General features: G+C 41.5%; 1 protein-coding gene across 1 annotated transcript; it reads right to left on the bottom strand.

Moving 5' to 3' along the window:
* Nucleotides 1-1,057: 1,057 nt before the first annotated feature.
* On the bottom strand, nucleotides 1,058-7,782 carry LOC117942155 (extracellular calcium-sensing receptor-like). The gene is made up of 8 exons (XM_034867484.1): nucleotides 7,685-7,782; nucleotides 7,047-7,341; nucleotides 6,668-6,957; nucleotides 6,143-6,438; nucleotides 4,977-5,185; nucleotides 4,626-4,847; nucleotides 2,088-2,211; nucleotides 1,058-1,999 (listed from the first exon to the last, which is right to left on the bottom strand). Exons 1-8 carry the CDS (start codon nucleotides 7,741-7,743, stop codon nucleotides 1,095-1,097), a joined length of 2,400 nt encoding a protein of 799 aa, XP_034723375.1. The 5' UTR covers nucleotides 7,744-7,782; the 3' UTR covers nucleotides 1,058-1,094.
* Between the last annotated feature and the right edge of the window lie 1,109 nt (nucleotides 7,783-8,891).

Here is an 8,891-nt window from a genome sequence, read left to right as displayed (position 1 = left end):
CGTCGGCTACGTTTTGTCAGTATTTTCTTTCTTTCATTCCAATTTCGGGTCTGTCAGTCACAGTGAAAACCGGGGACAGATCCAGCCGGGGAAAGGTTGCCAAAATCAGGGACTGTCCCCGGACGTCTGGTCACCCTAGCCTGTATGCGGAGGGGTGTGTGTGTCTTCTCTCTGCTCTGACTGCAGGCTGGGCCTGCTGCGCGAGGCTACTGCTGACTGTGAGTGCTTTTGGACGGGAGAGGGGCTCACGGTAGCTCCCGTGGTTGAGCACAGTTTTTTTCCCCTCCCATCCTGTAGTCTACTCGCGCCCCCCTGGGAGAGAGTCCGCGCCCCCCCGGGGGGTGATGCTACCCAATACTGTCAGCTCTTAGAGGCAAAGCCTATAAGAAATAGAACTCCATCCCTCAACTGTCAGCATGTGGGCATACTGCATGCGTTTTAAATCTTCTACTGTTTGTCATTTTACTGTACATCAGAGAGAGGACAGCCTCATCCAGTGATGTTTGATCATCTCATGTCGATGCCTCTTCGGTGGGTTCTATAAAATCTGCATTGAAGCGGTAGTAGGTTGAATGCTACAATAACACTGCCAGAATTTGAAGCATGGGTCTCTTCTTGCAGCACTCAGACAATGCATCTGCAGAATAGTCAATGAGAACGCCCTCTGAAATGAACTGGGATTGACCAAAGTCTCCCCTGATAGCTACATTTTCAAAAGCAAAATATTTAACATTTGACTATTCAAGTTGAGATTTGTTCATACATTTCTAATTTTAACTATTTTAATACCATAGAAAATAATTTGTATTTGAAAACCTTATTGAAGTAGAAATTATTTTATAAAAGAGAAAGAAACACATATTTATCTTGTGAATTTGTACTTGTTTTATTCACTTAATTTTAAATTTGAAGCAACAAGTGAAACAATATTGGCAAAATACCATATTAGGACATTCACAAAATGACAAAGGATGAATATTAAAAGTAAAAAGATTTTTTTTCTAAGTAAACAACAATAAGCCTGTGTTTGATGCACTAGACATGAGCTCTATAGTGTACATTGCCATCTTAACTATTCCCAAACTTCAGATGTCTTAGGATGGAATTTTGTTCATTAAATGTTTCTTGGTGTTCTTCTCTGGCTTAAACAATATAATGAAACATTTTGGAGCAAATATACACAGTATTAGTCCAAAACTGGATGCCAGAATGGCAAATATCTCCACAGCCACAGTATATTTCCCGGGAGAGCTGAGATATGCAGGGATAAAGGTGATCCAGACAGCACAGAAAATCAGCATGCTGAAGGTGATGAGCTTGGCTTCATTAAAATTATCAGGTAATTTCCGAGCTAGGACAGCTAACACAAAGCAAAAGACAGCCAGTAGACCAATGTACCCCAGCACAGCCCAGAACCCAACAGCTGAGCCTAATGCACACTCCAGGATGATTCTCTTTTTGTATATAGTGAGGTTTTTCACTGGAAAAGGGGGACTAAGACCCAACCAAAGAGTACATATTAAAACTTGAATAAACGTAAGAGACACTACAGTCATTCTTTGCTGTGGTGGACCAAACCATTTCATGACATTACTACCTGGAAGTGTTGCTCTAAAGGCCATTAACACTACTATTGTTTTTCCAAGAACACAAGACATACAGAGAACAAAGGTGATCCCGAACGCTGTGTGGCGCAGCATGCAGGACCACTCAGAGGGTGCTCCAATGAAAGTTAATGAACATAAGAAACATAGAGTCAGGGAGAAGAGCAGCAGGAAGCTCAGTTCAGAGTTGTTGGCCCTGACAATCGGGGATGTCCTGTGACGATAGAACACAGCCGCTGTTATGATGGCCAGAAAGGAGCCCCCCACTGAGAATGCAGCCAGGATGATTCCTAGTACCTCGTTGTAGGAAAGAAACTCTACAGGCTTGGGGAGACAAGTGTTTCTCTCTGCATTAGGCCAGAACTCCTTGGGACAGGTGAAACATTCAGGGGAATCTGGAAAAAAAGTGCTTTTAGCAGTTAATGTAGCCTATATTTGATTGTGTACCGTATATCGACTATGGATTAGGAGAAAAACAAATACCTGTAGCATTGCTAATCTCTCCCTCGGGACACGGTATACAATTAAAACAGCAGATTGGTTTTCCTTTCTGCAGCACTTTATGAGTTCCTGGAGGACAGCTGTCAGAGCACACTGACACAGGAACCTGGCATATAGAAAGAATCAAACTCATACATATTTAAGTGTGTTCTTACACTAAGAAGATAAAAAGATAGGTTCAAATTTGTTCCAAGTCTCCCTTAAAACAATACCCATATAACAATATGTGTAGAGAAAAGTAAATTGGTCATTGTAACCAAACTGTAGCCCCTCCTAAATCTATGTGTGGACCTGCCAAACCTGAATTCCTACGAAGGAGACGCTGGGGTTGCAGAGGAGGAATAAAGCATAAGGAAAAAAGAAGAAAACAAAAGCCTGCTGTCCCAGCAACTTTTATGGGAAATGTATGGTCTCTGAGTTTGATGAGCGCTGCAAGCTCGTCCGTCTTATTCCCGAGAGGTAGTTCCGCCACAGTCGGGGATGTGCAAGTGCAGCCATGTCTCGGTAAAACACAGTAAGCTGCACTCGCACATCCGAGTCTCTGGTTAGCTGTCTGGTGTTCACCTGTACCTCTTCAACCTGAGCCTGAGCCTGCAGAGGGTGCAGCTGCTGTGGAAGACATCCTGCCTTGTCCCGGTCCCCAAGAAGTCGACTCCATCTTGCCTTCCGGACTACCGCCAGTGGCTCTCACATCCCATGTGATGAAGGTACTGGTGAGGCTGCTCTTAACACGTCATCACTGGGTGCTAGATAAGACCCTGAGACTCCATCCATCTTCATCCCCTTATCCGGTCTCGGGTGGGGCAGCAGCTCCAGCAGAGAACCCCAAACTTCCCTTCCCCGAGCCACGTCAACCAGCTCCGACTGGGGGATCCCGAGTCGTTCCCAGGCCAGGTTGGAATTATATTCTCTCCATCTAGTCCTGGGTTTTCCCCGGGGCCTCCTCCCAGCTGGACGTGCCTGGAACACCTCCCTAGGGAGGCGCCCAGGAGGCATCTTCACCAGATTCCCTAACCACCTCAACTGGCTCCTTTTGAGGCGAAGGAGCAGCAACTCTACTCCAAGCTCCTCTTGGATGACTGAGCTTCTCACCCTATCTCTAAGGAAGACGCCAGCCCCCCTCCTGAGGAAACACGTTTTGGCCGATTGTACCCTGGATCTCGTTCTTTCGGACATGACCCAGCCTTTATGACCATAGGTGAGGGTAGGAACAAACACTAACCGGTAGATCAAGAGCTTTGCCTTCTGGCTCACCTCCCTTTTAGTCACAACGGTGGGATAACATGAATGTAATACTGCACCCGCTGCTCCGATTCTCCGATCAATCTCCTGCTCAGGTACACATCATCTGCAGAAAGCAGCGATGAGATTTTGAGCCCACCAAACTGCAACCCCTCCCCAACCTGACTAGGCCTCGATATCCTGTCCATAAATATTACAAACAGGAGGCCAACCCTCACCTGGAACGAGTCTGACTTACTGCTGAGAACCCGGACACAGCTCTCGCTTTGGTCAAACAGAGATTTGATGGCCCTGAGAAGGTACCCCCTCACCCCATACTCCCGCAGCACCTCCCACAGTAGCTCCTGGGGGACGCCTTCTCGAGATCCACAAAACACATGTAGACTGGTTGGGCATTCTCCCAGGCTTCCTCCAGGATCCTTGCGAGAGTGAAGATCTGATCCGTTGTTCCAGAACCAGGACGGAATCCGCATTGTTCCTCTTCAATCTGAGTTTCGACTATCGGCTGAACCCTCCTTTCCAGCACCTTGGAGTAGACTTCACTGGGGAGGCTGGGAAGTTTGATACCTCTGTAATTGGCACAAACCCTCTGGTCCCCCTTTTTGAAGAGGGAAACCACCACCCCAGTCTGCCACTCCTTAGGCACTGTCCCAGACTTCCACGCAATGTTAAAGAGGCGTGTCAACCTGAGACTCCGCAATACAATATAGTGCAACCTGCACAAATGGTTTATTTACATTTTAGCATACATTTTGGCATACTATTTAAACAGCTGCATATTTTGTTTTCCCATTCTGTATATATTCAAATATTTTTTCTTATATTTGTATTCCTATTCCTATTCCTATTTCATGTATATTGCATGCATGTAAATTGTATCCTTGAATTTAATTTATGTTTATATTCTTTGCTGTGTGACTAATGTATGTTTACTGCTGTAACACCATAATTTCCAATTTTAGGGGCTTAATATCTATCCATCTATCTATCTATCTATCAATCTATCTATCAATCCATTTATATGTAATTACTTGGGGACAAAATCCAACTGAAGCTTATGCAAGGCTTCAGGAGTCTGAACTAAACAAATCAAGTAAATATTTTTAAAAGTTACATCGTTTAGACAGTCTCTTTTTAGAGAAATATAAAAGAGGACTCTCAAAATACTGTATTTTTGGAATTTCTTTACAGCCAATATGGACGAACATGGACAAAAACACATATCCTTCAAGATTGCCAAATTTTTATATTTTACAATAATGTTTTTGTGCTCCTTACCTGTGTGCCACCATCCACCCAGGTGAGGTTCCTGTTGATACGGAACTTCTGGCCCACCGCCAGTGATTCATCGTATTGACCTACTGTCACAATCTCAATACTGCCACTTTCACTTTTTTGCCAGTTAACCAGCTCGTATCTGGCCACAGGATCCCCGTTGGCATCAAATGACACATCATAACCATTTTGAGAAAAGTTTACTTTCTTCAGCTGAGTAAGAACCTGTTAAGATGAAAAAAGGAAAACAGTGATGGAGAGCCATTAATTAATGTTAATCAAAATGAATACCTCATTTCAGAAATTAAAGCAAAAATGTGCATCATTTATTATCATCATTTATGTTCAACTGACCTCTTTGGACTTCATCCTGGTGAATGTGTCACACTGAGTTGTCGAATTTGTTTCCTGACACACTGCTTTACGACTGGCATGAGCTATTGCATAAACAGCCTTGTATACCATGTTAGTGACCCTGAGCTCAGATGTGTCAGTGTACGGGCTCTGGAGCGTCTTCATGTCTTCACGTCCATCACATAATCTCTCATAATCTGTGGCTGCACCTGAAACACAATGAGAATTTAGTTTTTTAGCCTTTAAATTATCATTCTTTCTTTGTGTTTATTTTTCTTTTTTTGTTCCATTTAACCTGCCAAACAGCAGCATCTGGCTGTGAACTACCAGGCTCAGGGACATCAGAGTGATGAGCTATTGAGCTCATCATTACAACACTGTCACTTTAACTTTATACTTTAAATCTTCTTATTACCCACACATTTACCACATTTCAGCTGACATAATATTTCATTCTTAAATGCAATTATTGTACACTTTGTCCCGCATTTATATGGAATTTTATACACTTTACCATTATATTTTACCAATATTTGTTTTGTCTTAGATTGTGTTTTTTATTGCAGATTTTATTTTATTTTTTCCATATTTAATGAGCATTGTTGGAGAGAGCCTGAGATCTAGATTTTCTTTGTCTACTACTTCTCTATAATTATTGTGCATATTACAATAAATACAAAAAAAAATAAAATTTGAACAAATCATCATAATCAACTTTAACTATAATAACAACTTCACAATACTGTAACTAACAAACGCTAGTAAGTAAAAATGTAAGGAATTGATTAGTACTTTAGCTTAGACACCTGGAGAACGTCTACTGTGCACTTGTGTTCAGGACTGAAGTGTTGACATTGTGAAATCACAGCACCAAAGTTAATACATAATCCTCAACAAGACAGCAGAGTGCCGATATTATTCCTGAAATGTCATTATAACAAGTACGATTATTCACAGATATGAGATGCACCTTAGAGTATGTCCACCTCATGTCTTTGATCAACATCGATTATTCCCTGTCAATCTGGGGTTTGGTCTTAAAGCAGCTGCTGAGTCTTTAACACAGGATATTCCACTCAGAGAGAATAAAAAAACAACACAACATAACCATAAAAATCCAACTGTGAGTGTCTGTTCAATGTTAAAAATCAGCACAAATTTCTCACTTTTTACCAGCCTGCATTTGAATGCATCTTCCCAGAACTCAGTAAGCACTGGAGAGGCAGCCACTTTAGAGGGAGAGAGATCCAGCAAGAAGTCTCTCAGACCTGGGATGACAGATTTTTGAATGCCAAATCCGATGGCTCCAGCACAGAAGCTGAACTTCAGGAATTCTGTGTTTGTAACCCAGGATTCACTACCTATCCATTGGCGAGGTGGAGAAGGATCAAGTGACAGCTCCTCCAGCAGAAGTCTGACATCTTCAAAGGCTGCAAATGCAACAACAACCATAGCTGTTGACCTGAAGAAACATTTAGGTTTTTAAAATTAAAAGTGGGATAGTAAACCCAACAAACATGATATATAGGATGCTTTGGTAGTTTTATTCTAACATTGAATATGAGAGAAATAAATATTTGATTTGTAATTTAACATGTACAATTTGCCAATGAGATAATAACAATCTTCCATCTTAACAATTTTGTTGTGCTTTTGTGTGCAGGTCAGTGTCAACACAGGAAACATAATACCTGCGGATAACATCAGCTACTCTCTGGATCCTGCTATGTGGGTTGGTCCGATAGAAAGATTCAGAGTATTCCACACAGATCCCCTCTCTGTGTGCGGCGTCCAGGAAAGAGGCCATACCATTATTGCCATAGTCTGAATCTGACCGGACAGCACCTATCCAAGTCCAGCCAAAGTGTTTTACTAGCTTGGCCATCGCGTCAGCCTGGAACTGATCACTAGGGACAGTTCTGAAGAAAGTTGGGTACTGCTGCTTATTAGACAGACATGCACAAGTAGAAAAGTGACTCACCTGAATGAAAAAAACAGTGCAATTATTTAACAGAACATGGAAAAATCACTGGGTTTACAAAAAGTTTCTCAGTAATTTGGAATATTTACTTGAGGGATGTTAAAGAGCCCGATGATTCGTGACATGCTGATTGATGGCGTGGAGCCAGACTCTCCAACAACAGCCATCACCATACCAGATTGTGAGCAGTTGTCACCAGTGTAAAACACCGGGTCCAGGCCATTTGAAAGCTGGAATGCCACATTCACCGCCACAGGCACCGAGCCGCACGAGTCATAGATGTGATAACCCAGTTTGATTCCCGGCAGCAGCTCCGTGCTGTTGTTTATCTCCTCGATGGCAAAGATCATTGCACGTGATAAGTGCACTTCATGGGAGTCAATGCTGCACACAGACACTCAAGTCACTATTTGAATTTTACAATTCACAAATTTAACAGAAATATAAAAAACACAAGATTAGATAAAATTAAAAAATACAAATAAATCTTTATTTTTTACATATTTACTACATTGCACCTTTTGGAACATACAATATAATGCAATTTAAATAACAACTGCATTTTCCCCCTGGAGATAATTAAAAGTTGTTTTTATCTCATTGTTACTTGACATTTAATTAACTTTTTTTAAGTTGACAATGTTAGACAATAATACACATTTGAAGACACATTACACACATCAAATCATCTCTAACATCCTCTTATCCCCCACTTCTCCTTACTAACCTCCCTGTGCATCTTAGTCGCTCAGGCATGGTGGTGTAGTTATGCTTCACTGTGTGCATGTTGTGGTGTATGGAGAAAACACCACCAATAATGTAGTCACCTTCCATTGAGAACGAAGGCAGACGAGTGGTACCCTGGAGCTTACATTTCACAGTTGAAGTCTGAGAGCTGACCCCAGCACCAGTCCTATCCTCTGTAAGCCCAGCCCTTTGTTTAACACAATCCCCAGAACCATTAAAGGAAATATCTGAGTTCAGCCCACACAAACCCAGAGAAAGGATCAGGCCAATACAGAGAGCGGAGATCTCCATCCCTCAATATCTTGATGGGAATACTGTGTCTTTTCACAGGTTTATATAGATTTTAAGACAGAAGCTTCCCTCCTACTACTGCACGTCAGACAAAGGATGCCCTCACCCATTGGTCTTTGACGGAATATTGTCTAAGCATATTTTGTAGGCTACACATACAACGTAATCTGCATTACGTGTCCATCTATCTTTCAATGTGAAGATCAGATATCTTCAAACAGTTGTCCTACTCTTTCATCATTTTTGTTGTGTTTGATCTCATTACAGTCAAGTCTAACAAATGTGCACTTTTAATGGGCTGTGCCGTTTATTTGCATATTAAGTAAGACGGATACATATATATATATATATATATATATATATATATATATATACAGTATATATATTGAATATATGGAAGTATTTCATAAAAATAAAAGAACCACAGATTTACATTGGGAATTTTGTTTTATCTTCAGCCTATTATGAAATAATGTAATGTAATCTCTTTAGTACACATTCTGTTTTTCTTTTATTATTATTGTCAACTAAAAACCGTCCCCGTAACAGTTTGTTCCCGTTATTTTCCAGGAGTTATGCTTGCAACCCTTGATTACTAGGAGCCAATGCTAGGCCTCCTGGACCAGGCCAGCCCTATCCAGAGACCTTAACAGCCCCCTTATGTGTCTGACATGTTTATCCTAGGTTCCACTGAAAGTAACCACATCATTAATATAAGTGACAGTGTTCCGTAATCCCTGGGTAAATTCATTAAGTGCTGAAAGGTGGCTGGCACATTTTTCATGCTTAAAGGCAAAACTTTTAACTGATACAGGCCATTCTATGTAACACAAGCAGAAAACTGGCTCGGTTAGAAGCACCTCTTAGTATCCCTTCAAGAGATAAAACTTAGTTAC

Source organism: Etheostoma cragini, chromosome 3 (genome assembly GCF_013103735.1).
Source record: "Etheostoma cragini isolate CJK2018 chromosome 3, CSU_Ecrag_1.0, whole genome shotgun sequence".
Classification (NCBI taxonomy): Eukaryota; Metazoa; Chordata; class Actinopteri; order Perciformes; family Percidae; genus Etheostoma; species Etheostoma cragini.
This window is presented reverse-complemented; position numbering and strand designations above follow the sequence as displayed.

Bases quoted from the DNA above. Each gene is read 5' to 3' on its own strand.
- LOC117942155 (XM_034867484.1), bottom strand. From the start codon at position 7,743: ATGCACACAGTGAAGCATAACTACACCACCATGCCTGAGCGACTAAGA. The intron at 7,342-7,684 runs GTTAGTAAGGAG...GTCTGTGTGCAG, and splicing joins CGACTAAGATGCACAGGGAG to CATTGACTCCCATGAAGTGC. The intron at 6,439-6,667 runs GTATTATGTTTC...ATGTTTCTTCAG, and splicing joins GTAGCTGATGTTATCCGCAG to GTCAACAGCTATGGTTGTTG.